At 40.2% G+C, this 12,739-nt stretch overlaps 1 protein-coding gene across 1 annotated transcript; it reads left to right on the forward strand.

Moving 5' to 3' along the window:
• Window positions 1–7,947: 7,947 nt before the first annotated feature.
• On the forward strand, window positions 7,948–12,236 carry LOC149846989 (putative oxidoreductase At4g09670). Its single transcript, XM_089998243.1, has 2 exons — window positions 7,948–8,478; window positions 11,335–12,236. The coding sequence occupies exons 1-2, from the start codon at window positions 8,008–8,010 to the stop codon at window positions 11,947–11,949; spliced, it is 1,086 nt and encodes a 361-aa protein (XP_089854369.1). The 5' UTR covers window positions 7,948–8,007; the 3' UTR covers window positions 11,950–12,236.
• Window positions 12,237–12,739: the final 503 nt, after the last annotated feature.

A 12,739-nucleotide genomic window follows, 5' to 3' on the forward strand; every position in this document is an offset into this window, starting at 1 on the left:
TTATGTTTGCAAAATGATGTTTCCTATATGCCTACTTTCGCATACATATACTTTGTCATTGTATTTCTACTAGAGTGTTGTTTTGACCCCCTACATAATTAGAGGAACTGAATGAATTACCAGGTTAATGACGGGGAGCCGTGGCAGAGTCAGGAAGCCAAACCATTTTTCTTTTCTAAAGACTAGAATTTGGAACTTCTGTTATTTTGTTTTATGAACTTTAGTATTGGTTATTGGCCTATTGAACAATACCCTGTGCTATAATGAAAGTTTATAATGATACATTCTATTTTTTATAAAATTCAGTACTAGTGTGATTGACCATAACTCGCCCAAGATTTTTGATCCAAGATGTTGAAAACTGTTTTTGCTATTGAAAAAAAGTTTTTACTCAAATTTTTTGGGTTAAAAATCTTGGGATGTTACAAGTTGGTATCAGAGCAAGAGGGAAAGTTTGGCTTTTGACACGTCCATTGACTCAACAACACCCTGTAAGTAGATTTTTATGTTGTTAATTATTGTACTTGTGATGTTTGATACGGTTAATAGTTGATGTGTGCAACTAAGAACCTAGATGAGATCTTAGGCTCATTAAAGTTCAAAAATAATTCTCGATAGATAGAAACCTATTAATTGAGGTCCTTCTGTTGCCAATAATGGATAGGGGTGACCAACTAAATTGTATCGCCACTATGGTGACACGAGTAGCGTTGTTAATGTTTAAATTGGAGGAAGTGATTCGAAATGTGGTTGGGGACCGGATGGAAGACCCTCCGATACCATCTGAGGCATAAGTAGGTCAACCACAGCCCAATATAGATCGTTTGCAAGGTACATGGGTTGTCCTAGGGGAACCATGGATACAAAGACTTCTGCTTAAAGAAGAGGGGCACCCAGAATGCGAGCCCGATGTGTGAGAGGAGGAAGACATATGTCCAGTAGGCGAGGACACTCTATGTCCCCCATCAACGATAGAGCAGCTATAGCAGAGTCTTCTCAAGATGGTCAATTCAAACCCAGGGAAGTAGTAGGATGTCCAATACCTGCCAGAAGAGTAGTGGTGCATCGAACGAGAAGAACCATGAGAAGGGCATGAGGATATTATTGGAATCAAACAACATATAGAGAAGACATGGCCGCTATCATGAGAAAAGATGATCCAGTTAGGTCTGGGTTGTCGGTCTTCCAAGGTAGCTCATCAGACTATCAAGGAGATGATGAGCCCTCCTATATCCCAGAATATTCCTCTTCTACCTCAGAGTCCCTCAGTAATTCTTCATGTTTTCCCTTGTACAACCCAAATTCTCCCTACTACGCCTCTGCAACACTTCCTTATCACCTTATATCTAGTGATGACGGTGATATGTGACAGAGTCTTTGTGAAAGTTTTCTTCGTAAGTGGTATCCTATGTGTATTGCATTATTATAAATAAAATATTGGTTAAAAAATAATTGTTCCATCTTATATTTTATCACTTGGAAGTCATTTGGTTCTAACACTGAAAAGATTGAAATAGTCAGTGTGGCTATCCAAACAGATCTGGTTGATCGAATCATTAGTCAACAAAAAGATAACCCAAGTTTTTCCAAAAATGATAGCAGCTTGTCAACCAAATCAAGCAGTGCTATATTCAGAAAAAGATAGTAGTACTTGATTTGGTCAAAGGTTATGGGTACCTAAAGATCCACAATTGAGGAAGGAATTGCTAGATGATGCACATAGGTCCAAGTTTACCATTCATCTTGAAAGCATTAAGATGTACAAGGATTTGCAGTGAAATTTTTGATGGAATGGAATGAAACACAAAATTGTAGAGTACGTTTCAAAATATTTGGTGTGACAACAGATTAAGATTGAACATCAAAAGCCTGAAGTACGATGCAAGTTATGGAGATACCCCAGTAGAAGTAGCTTGACATTACCATGGATTTTGTGGTAGTTTTACCCAAAATCAGGTGTCAATACGATGCAATATGTGGTCATTATTGATCGTCTGACAAAGTCAGCACACTTTCTAACAATCAGAATGAACCAAACTTTAGAGAGTATTACATACTTGTATATAGACAAAATTGGCAGACTACACAAAATGCCATTATCAATAATTTCCTATTGAGATCCAAGATTCACTTCAAAATTTTGGGGGTAGCTACAAAAGGCTTTGGGAACAAAACTTAAGTTTAGTACAACTTTTCACCCTCAAACCGGTGAACAATCAGAAAAGACAATCCAAACATTGGAGGATATGCCACGTGCTTGTGCTTTGGATTGGAAAGGAGATTGGACTAAATACTTGAAGTTATTGGAATTTGCCTATAACAATAGTTTTCATTCGAGTATTGGTATGGATCTATACAAGGTTCTGTATGGGTGACCTTGTAAATCTCCTGTTTGTTGGAGCAAAGTTAGTGATCAAACTATAGAATCACCAATTGTACTTCTACACTATACGAATCAGATACAATTGGTTAGAAAGAGACTCTTAACAACTCAAAGTTGTCAAAAGAGTTATGATGATCAGAGACAATGAGAACTTGCTTTTGCAATAGGAGACCATGTGTTCATCAAAGTTTCACCGATGAAGAGTGTGTTTCATTTCGACAAAAAGGGTAAGCTCAGTCCAAGATAGGTGGGACACTTTGAGATTATCAAAAAAATCGAAGAAGCGGTGTATAGAATGGCACTTCTTCCTTAGTTTACTAACATTCACAATGTGTTCCATGTGTCTATGCTAAGGAAGTATGTGTCAGACCCGACACATATCATTAAATATGAGAATCTTGAGATAGAGAGAAACCTTACAATCGAGGAGTGACCTATCGAGATTGTCAATTGACGTGAACAAGTATTGAGAAAGAAGACTATTCTATTGGTGAATGTGTGATGCAACACCACAGAATCAAAGAATGTACATGGGAACCGAAGGAAGAGGTGAAAGCAAAATAACTGATTTATAACAGTGTTTCAAAAAATAACTTATTCAGTAGTCAAAGATGTGTTTACCGAAAAACTCACCATCGATGATTCTAAAAAACTCACTATCACCGATGATTTGTTGAAAACAAATGCCAAAAATTTTGCTCGAAAAAGAACGTTAGGATCCAAAACAAAAACCTAGTTTATGCAAAAATGGCCATGGGCTACAGAGAAGGGTTTTTTAAGAAAAAATGTCGCATTTAGTGCTCGTACAAAATTTTGCATAAGAAAGAGAATTTTGTAAAGTCGTTACTCCTAACATTTGCAAAATTCTTCAAAGTTTGCACATTAGTCAGCAATTCCACATTTATAAAGAGCACAATCGCGATCCAAATGTGAAACTTGTACAATATATGTGAATTTAGTAAAATATTTATAATATTACGATTTTAGTTACAGGAAGTTCACAAAATTGGTTATGAGAACTTCGTAGTATATATGCAAATTTAGTGAAATATTTGTGATGTTACGTCAGGTTTCAATTGCAGAAAGTTCATAAATTTAGTTATGTGAACTTTGTACTCTATATGTGAATTTAGTAAAATATTTATGATGTTATGACAGGTATCAGTTACAGAAAGTTTGTGAATTTTGTCATGTGAACTTCATACTATATATGCGAAATTAGTAAAATATTTGTGATGCTGTGAGAGATTTTGGTTATAGAAAGTTCATGAATTTAGTTATGTGATCTTCGTACTATATTTATGAATTTAGTGAGATATTTATGATGTTATGATAAGTTTCAGCTACAGAAAGTTTATGAATTTTGTCATGTGAACTTCATACTATATATGCGGATTTAGTGAAATATTTGTAATGTTACGAGAGGTTTTGGTTATAGGAAGTTCATGAATTTAGTTATGTGATTTCATACTATATTTGCGAATTTAGTGAGATATTTGTGATGTTATTATAGAAAGTTAACAAATTTAGTTATGTAAATTTTATACTATATATGTGAATTTAGTAAAATATTTGTGATGTTACGATGAGTTTTAGTTACATGAAGTTCATGAATTCATTTATGCAAACTTCGTATTATATATACAAATTTAGTAGAATATTTATGAAGTTTTGACGGGTTTCAATTACAGGAAGTTCACAGATTTGGTTATGCAAACTTTATACTATATATGCATGAGTATTTGTGAAGTTTTAACAGGTTTCAGTTACATGAGGTACGTAAAAAAAACATATAAATTTGCCTTTTACCGAGAGTTTGCAATACCCAAAGAGTGTACCAATATATTGCGCAAACTTTAGGAGGTTCGCTCATGTGAATGATAAAATGGTCCTAAAGAAGTCAGGCATTTGTGAATTTGGACTTGAGGCAGATTTCAAAAATTATGGGGCATTTCGGGAACGTGTCATTTTTGACTTACATTATGGTCGTTTTCTGTATTTTTTAGATCCTAACATGTTTTTCAACAATGTTTGTGGGTCAAACCAATAGAAAGTAAGGTGTCAACTCTCTATGAGAAGTGATGGAAGATCAAAGGAAGCTTGAAAGAAGCCCTTATACGATGGAAATCGATCAAACACCAGCCAAGAAGGATTCAAAACCGTTGGTATACTGCATTTCAAATGATCGTTTGGAAAATCTAGTGCATACAAAATAAGCAAACTTTGGAAGGGGTAGAGGAATCAGTAGAAACAGACGATAAAGAGATCATTCAAAGTATGAGAGAACAGGTGTTGAGAACTCTCAAGCAAAAAAAAAAAAATAAAGAAATAGCAATCAGATGGAGACATTTGGAATTCTAGTCCCCTCGTATAGTAGGATGGATGAAGGTCAATATAAATGCTTACTTTGATAGAAGATGAAATATGGGATTCACCATTGTTGGAGGATTGTGGAACATGTTTCCTACCTGAATATAAATCCTAAATTTTCACGGATCCAACTTTGCAGTAGTAAGTTGGTCGAGGGTTGTAGGGGAGTGGGTCCCCTACCAGTAAAGTGGGGGTTCTAGGTGGTAGCCCACCAGGCGAATTTTTTGGGATGGTATTTTTGTAATTTTACCCTAGACTCTTTGTATAGTCCAACTACACTTGTAGAATCCTTGTTATATCCATTGTTATATCCAGCAACATTGGTAGACTCCTCTACTAAAATTAGTAGACTCTTCTTATTTAAGGAGGCATATGTCCTTTGTATTCTGTATCCCAATCAATAAAAGAAAAGGCTGTGAACATAGGCAATTTTTGCCAAACTATATAAAATCTTTGTTTTCGTGTGCGGTTGTTTTTACTTTTTGCTTTTTTTGTGTTTGTTTCATCTATGATCCATCGGTAGGTGGAAGGGTTGCTCCCCAACAACCATCAGAGACCACTTAGGCCATTTCATTCAAGCCTGATGAATTTTCTTCAAAGGTCAAATTGTGACAAGAGAGTGGAAGGATGGGTTAGGATCCTTCAGCATATACAAGTGTCAGCCAAAGTGATAATTGAAAGTTGCTGGCCGGATGTAGTTAGCAAAGTTTCGAGAGTTTGGTAAGAGGCAGGAATGACGAAATACGTAACGAGGTTTCCAATTTTTTGTACAGCTTTGATAGATTTCATATACAAAAGATGGACAATTACTCAAATGTTTTAGCCAGGAGTACACTATTCAAAGTATGAGAGAACAGGTGTTTAGAACTCTTCACGAGGGTATACATGTTTCGTAACTGGAAGTTTATAATGTTGATAATCTGAATAAACGGGTAGGGGTCCGCCAAACCCCAGCTTGCCTAGCACCCGGCCAATTCAAACATGATGAAGCCCTAGAGGGGTTAGCGTAGTTGGAGCGAGTCCTCGGCTATCAGACGGGCAGTTTGGATTCAATTCCCAAGGGCTTTTTCACCTTGCATAATCTGAAGCCTAGCATAGGTCTTGGGGGCCGAGATCAATCCAAGACGTGAAGATCACATGCAGTCAACATTTGGGGCTTCGTATCCACTCAGACCCACAAACAATTCCCAACCCATAATAGCAGATTTCAGGTAATATCTTAACGCAGGTCCAATCCATAACAAATACAGGAGGTCTATTGGGATCCAGTGTTGGAATCAAATAAACAAACGTGAATGGATCCAGTTCTGAACTGGGTCTAACTGTTCTAACCTTTTCACATAAAAGTTAATAGATTTAGCTACATCCAGTGCCACAGGAACTAAAATCATAAGCAGTTCCAAGAAGCCAATCTGAGGTCCAAGTTGGATCCCGATATAAAACCATGAGAAGCTTTCAATTCTTGGATCAAGATTGTCCCGAACCAATATCCGACCCATTTATATGCCTGAATATAGGGGTGGCAATAGTGTCGGGTTGGCTGGTCGACCCGATGGGTTGGCGGGTCAGCATACCTCAACCCAAACCCGACCCGTTTATTAAACGGGTCAGCTGTGGCAAACACAAACCCGGCCCGTTTAATAAACGGGTAACCCGATACGACCCGCCAACCCATTTAATAAATGGGTTGGGTCTGGTAAACGGGTTCTCAGGTTTGCGGGTTGGGTTGGCGGGTTGACCCACCCGCCTAACCCCTTTTATTAAACAGGTCAGCCGGGTTGGCGGGTTGGCATACCCCTAACACGAACCCAACCCGTTTAATAAACGGGTTAGGCAGGTCGACCTGTTTATTAAACGGGTTCATTTTTTCCAAACCCGAACCCGCCTAAGAGGCGGGTTGGCGGGTCGTGTCAGGTTTTGCCAACCCTACCTGAATAGTGAGTATGGATAGGAATGGTGGTGGATAGGAGGGAAACGGGCCCCGCCCCGCCTCACCCCGTTTGGATCGGGGATGGAGGACATGAAACGGGGATGAAGGTTAAAATCAAAACCCCTGCGGGGATGGAGGGCGGGGATGAACTTACACTTTCTCCTGCCCTGCCCCATCCCCGATCCTCATTGGTAAACCTTCCTCTCCTTCTTTAGAATGGTAGTAGACCCAGAGAAAATAGGACCCCACCCTATCTCGATCCGTTTGAACCGAAGATGGAAGACATGAAATGGGGGGATGAAGCTGGGGATGGAGTTTAAAATCAAAATCCGTGCAGCGGAGAAGAAGGGCAGAATTTTGAGACGGGGCGGGAGACCTTGTCCCCCGTCCTCGCCCCGTTCCACTGCCATCCCTAAGTAAGGACACTAGGTGATGGACAATCCCGTAATTATAATAGATGGCCTTTGCAATCTTCCTGACTACTCACCACCACTCTTGGAGTTCCAAAATATACGTTACATGGGAGTAAACCAAAAGTCAAGTTCAACCGACAGCATGCTGCCAGCTTTACGGAAATTGGACATGGACAAAAAAGATAGTAAGAAGAGAAGGAGAGGGGTAAGGGTGGCAATTTCTGACAGGACCCGCCAACCCGATTCTTAGGCGGGTTCGGGTTGGGCTGAAGCCAACCCGTTTAATAAACGGGTCGACCCGCGCAACCTGTTTATTAAACAGGTCGGGTTCGGGTTGGGGGTATGCCAACCCGGCTGACCCGTTTAATAAACGGGTTAGGCGGGTGGGTCAACCCTCCAACCCGCCAACCCGTCTGCCCGACCCGCCAACCCGACCCGTCAACCCGTCAACCCGTCAACCCGACCCGCCAACCTGCCTACCTGCCAACCCGATCCGTCAACCCGCCAACCCGACCCGCCAACCTGACCCGCGAACCTGAAAACCCGTTTACCCGACCCAACCCATTTATTAAATGGGTTGGCGGGTCGTGTCGGGTTACCCGTTTATTAAACGGGTCGGGTTCATGTTTGCCACAGCCGACCCGTTTAATAAACGGGTCGGTTCGGGTTGAGGTATGCTGACACGCCAACCCGCCAACCCGACCCGCCAACCCGACCCGATTGCCACCCCTAGAGAGAGGGGGGAGACAATTGTCCAAAGTACGACTTGAGGGGGCTTACTTTTGGGACGCTCTCAATTGTCAAGGAAGCATTCACTAGATGGAGTTCGTTTTTATTGGTTGAGAAGAGACTTGGGGCTTGGCTTCATCCCTCTCGTCTCTCACCATACGCAGAGAGAGAGAGAGAGAGAGATGGCAGAGGATAACGAATCGGCGGTCCGATTCGGCATCATGGGGTGCGCGGAGATAGCGAGGAAGGTGTCTCGGGCGATCCGACTCTCCCCCTCCTCTCGTCTCGCTGCGGTGGCGAGCCGGTCCGTGGAAAAGGCCCGGCGGTTCGCCTCTGAAAACGGATTCCCGGAGGACGCCCGCGCCTATGGCTCATACGAGGAGCTCCTCGAGGATCCGACGGTGGACGCTGTCTACGTGCCCCTCCCGACCTCGCTCCACCGTCGATGGGTGGCCGCCGCAGCGAGGAAGGGCAAGCACGTGCTTGTGGAGAAGCCGCCCGCCCTCGACCTCACCGAGCTGGACGAGATGCTTCGCACGTGCGAGTCGCACGGGGTGCAGTTCATGGACGGCACGATGTGGATGCACCACCCACGGACGGCCAGGATGAAGGAGCTCCTCGCCGACGCTACACGGTTCGGCGAGCTCAGATGGGTAAGTTCGGTTGCCAAGAAACAAAATGGCTTTCTAATAAATTTCACAAATAAGTCCCAAAAGATTTATGCTGATACGTGTAAAGCAGCGTTGCCCTTCACTTGAAAATCCCCTATCTTTACAACAATCTTTGTACATGGCAGCAGAAAACACAAGGGCTTGTTTGTCAAACTCACTTACGTTTCATTCAAATGAGCGACAACTTAGGACATGTAGGCGTGTCGCGCATAGGCAGAACCTGCCGCAGCGGCCTTTGTTGATCCTTTGGTTAAAAATTATAATGGGGCTCTTTCGCTCCATCCACACTTTTATTTAAAAAGATCTAGATCTCAGTGATGATCCGAATCCAGAATAGGGATATACACATGTTCGCCCTAGTACTCGTTACATCCGAATGTGCTTTGCTGAATGCTGCCTATCAACGTATTACAGCACTCATTCTAAACACCTAAAATAGGATCTCAAATACTTATTCAATAGAAATGTGTTTCTAATACATTAAATAAAAGCAAGTATCAAACTTTTTATAGAAAATTATTGTACTGTAAGCCAAAAATGATGCATTTTTCAAAATATCCTACAATTTTTGAAATCTACCAGATGTCTAAATTCATAAATTTCTGGCTGTAAAAGAATCTTTTTACTCTTTGCACAAGTGAATTTTGTTTAGATATGCAAACTTTTCAAATATCCAAATATGTAGATTTTTTTTCAAATGTGAGATTATGTGAATTTTCTTTTAAATATGTAAATTTTCTCTTAAAACATTTAGAGTCACTTTTGAAGCCACACTTTTACAAATATCAGGCAAGAAGCCCTTTACCTGACATGTTGTGACATTAGCAAATACAATACAACATTAGCAACCATGACATGCAAAGGTCTCAAAATGTGCAATTTTTTTTTTATTAAAATAGCATGAGAGGCACATGCAGGACATTCACAAATGTGCAAGTATTTAATTAAACAAAATGTGCACATTTTGGAAACCATAGCAACTCATGGTTGTGAATATCCCCAAAATATGTGGGAGCTTCCTTTTAATAAAATTGCATAAGGGGCACCCATGAGGACATTTGCATATTTAGAAGAAAGTTCACATATTTGAATATTTAAAAAGTTTGCATTTTGCGAATTTGAACATGGGAGCTTCCTTTTAATAAAATTGCATAAGGGGCACCCATGAGGACATTTGCATATTTAGAAGAAAGTTCACATATTTGAATATTTAAAAAGTTTGCTTTTTGCGAATTTGAACATGGGACATATTTCAAAAATTGTAGAGCATTTCGAGAAACTCATCATTTTTGTCGCGGTCATTTTTTGAACCTTTTATACATATACAAATATGACAAATATGAAGTTGCATATTTATATGGATTGGTATGCCCTGACCAACCTGACATAGATTGGTGTGGACTGTTTCAGCATGGCAGAAGGACTTTTCTTGTTTAATAGGAATCTGCATTTTGTTGTTTGCTAGGGAACATGCTCTGAGTTAAACAAACTCCATAACTTGATAGATGTTTTTCAAAAAATAAATTATAAAAATCTTCTTTCAAAGAAATAAATTATAAAAATGCATTTACACGGCTTGACATATGTAATGTTTGTGTGTTTATTTGTGATAAATACAAGCATATCATTTTCATTTAGATTTTCCAATATTAAGAAATTATTAAAGAATTTGTAACATTGTATACATTAGAAGAATACTAGAATAATATTTTTAGTAGTTCTTCTTCTAGAAGTTGCATCGATATTTATTAGAAATTAATGCCATGTAAAAGTATATCCAATGCATGTATCAATACGGGTGCCTTGTATTGCATACCTGTGTGTAACAACTACGGATATGCAAATACAGGCAAGCCTGGTTGATGCAAAGCATAACCTAGACACTATTTTAGTCCATAGGGTCCCTCTAGATCCATTTTGTGTTTTTGGATTCTTTTTTGTTATTTGGATATTGGATTGTTGTTTGATTCAAATCTATAATTATGATAAGTTTGTCTTAGGTGTAAAGTTGATCAAAACTAGAAAGTTGACTTGTTAGAATTAAAATTTTCATCTATAAATAGATGTGACATCTATGGGAATAAGCAGTTCAGCTTGAGACTTAGATTCATCTAATCTGTAGTTTCCTTTGATTTTCCAGTCATTTCCTTTTTTCTAGCTAATTTCTTGAATTTTCAACTTTCCTACATAATTTAGCTGGTAGCTGCACTTTGGTATCATTATCCAGGATTTCATGGATGACCCTCATGATCTTCCTGCATCACTGGTTCAAGCAAGAGTTGCATGACCATCTTAACACATTAGCCTACCTAAGAGCCTGCTGGGTTGGGCAAATCATACACTTGCTATTCATTTATTCATTTGGGCTCTGTTTTGTAGCCGTTGAGCAGTGATAAAAACGGTGGATTTGGCAACATCCTCACGAGGACGTTGAAATCTGCCCATTTATAACACCATCTCCTCTTCCAATGCAACTCTGATATGTCTCCTCTCCCAAAAAACCGGATTCCAATCAATGGAGATGGCTGGGATTTCGTGAATCCCCCGTCACCACTCCCAACTACGGCTCCCAAACAGAGCCTTCAAAGTTGAAAGCACTATCTGCCCCTGATAGAACAAATTAGGCAATTTACATGTCCATCTCTCAAGAGAAAAGATCCTACCATACAACATATAATTCCAAAGGATACTATCTCGAGCCGGACAGGATTAGTTCACATTCCAGGTGAGAATGACTAATCCTAGCCATTGGTTGGATGGCTAGGATCAACATATCGTATGATGGAATCCGTACATCTCTCAAGAACAAACACATAAAAAATCCTTTTGTTGTAACAGATACACACAGCATCAACATTCCATGGCGGCCAAGATTTCCTGGAGAACGACATAAGGGTGAAGTCTAGCTTGGATGGGCTTGGTGCGCTAGGAGACACAGGTTGGTACTGTATAAGGGCCATCTTGTGGGCCTTCAACTATCAGCTTCCTAGGACAGTAACTGCCCTACCAGGCCCCATCTCTAACCAAGATGGGGTGATTCTTGCTTGTGGGTCTAGCATGACTTGGGATGATGGAAGGACAGCAACCTTCTACTGCTCATTCATTACTAATTCAACCATGGATCTCTCTGTTCATGGAACCAAAGGCTATTTTCATCTCAAGGACTTCATCATCCCCTTCAACGAAAACTCAGCCTCTTTCTTGTTTTCGTCTAATGCTGATTTTACTGAGCTTCACACTGGTTGGACATCAAAGCCAGAGGAAGTCAAGGTTGTGAATGAATTGCCACAAGAAGCTCTCATGGTTGAGGAATTCTCTAGGCTGGTTAGGTCAATCCACCGCTCAGGTTCTCCACCAGATCTGAAATGGCCCGATATTTGTCGAAAGAACCAGCTGGTGCTGGATGCTGTGAAGTCGTCGATTGAACAGGGTTTCAAGCCAGTGGAAATATAAAACATGAGGCTGTTCAGTGTGCTGTAAATGTGGATGTGCTGCGGTTGTGTGGAGCACCATCAACACCGTAGAGAAGATATGCATCGCATGTTGCTGATCGTACAGACTAGGCCATCGCAAGCAATCCAAGGCTTCTTTATATAACATGAGAACTGATAACAACTGGGGAATAAGATACGTTGGCATGGCCATTTATGGAGTAATATAGAAGAGTATCAGGACCGATTATAGTATCAGATATGAATGAATACTAGCTATCAAATAAAATGAGATGATTGCTAGGCCCTAATGATTTGCATATCATGTTTTTCTTTTGTCTTTTTTTTCTGATGACGAGGAACCCACCAGGACTGAGTCTTTATTGACCTCATTCTATAGTGGTAAACCCCTGGGGAGTGAACTAGCTCGACTGAGATACACTATTCTCAGAACACCATACCTGGTATGTGTGTCCATTCGACTGTGACAAAAAATGACTTTCTTTCTGAGCTCGGACTCATTCTTCAACTAATCATCACAAGAATTCATAGAAGTTTAGTCCTACTTGGCCTAGGTCTCATTCGAGAGAGAGAGAGAGGGGTTGTGGATGGGTGTGGAAGCTAAAGCATTCAAGAATGTATCGACATATTCTCAAACCTCATGTAAAAGGCTATCCGTCACTTGGATGAAATATCAAATAAAGAACAAGATCTCAAAAACTACCAAGGTTAATTCTCAGTGCATCCACATGCAAAGTATACCACTAATGTGAAAAAAGTAGCTTTTGAGGCATAGGGCATGCGCAATCCCA

This window comes from Nuphar pumila, chromosome 2 (assembly GCF_984573655.1).
Source record: "Nuphar pumila chromosome 2, dmNupPumi1.hap1.1, whole genome shotgun sequence".
NCBI classification, from domain to species: Eukaryota; Viridiplantae; Streptophyta; class Magnoliopsida; order Nymphaeales; family Nymphaeaceae; genus Nuphar; species Nuphar pumila.

What these genes read in the sequence shown, in the direction of transcription:
- LOC149846989 (XM_089998243.1), top strand. Translation starts at nt 8,008, where the DNA reads ATGGCAGAGGATAACGAATCGGCGGTCCGATTCGGCATCATGGGGTGC. An exon ending in GGTTCGGCGAGCTCAGATGG is followed by an intron (nt 8,479 to 11,334) that starts GTAAGTTCGGTT and finishes TTGTTGTAACAG; the next exon opens with ATACACACAGCATCAACATT.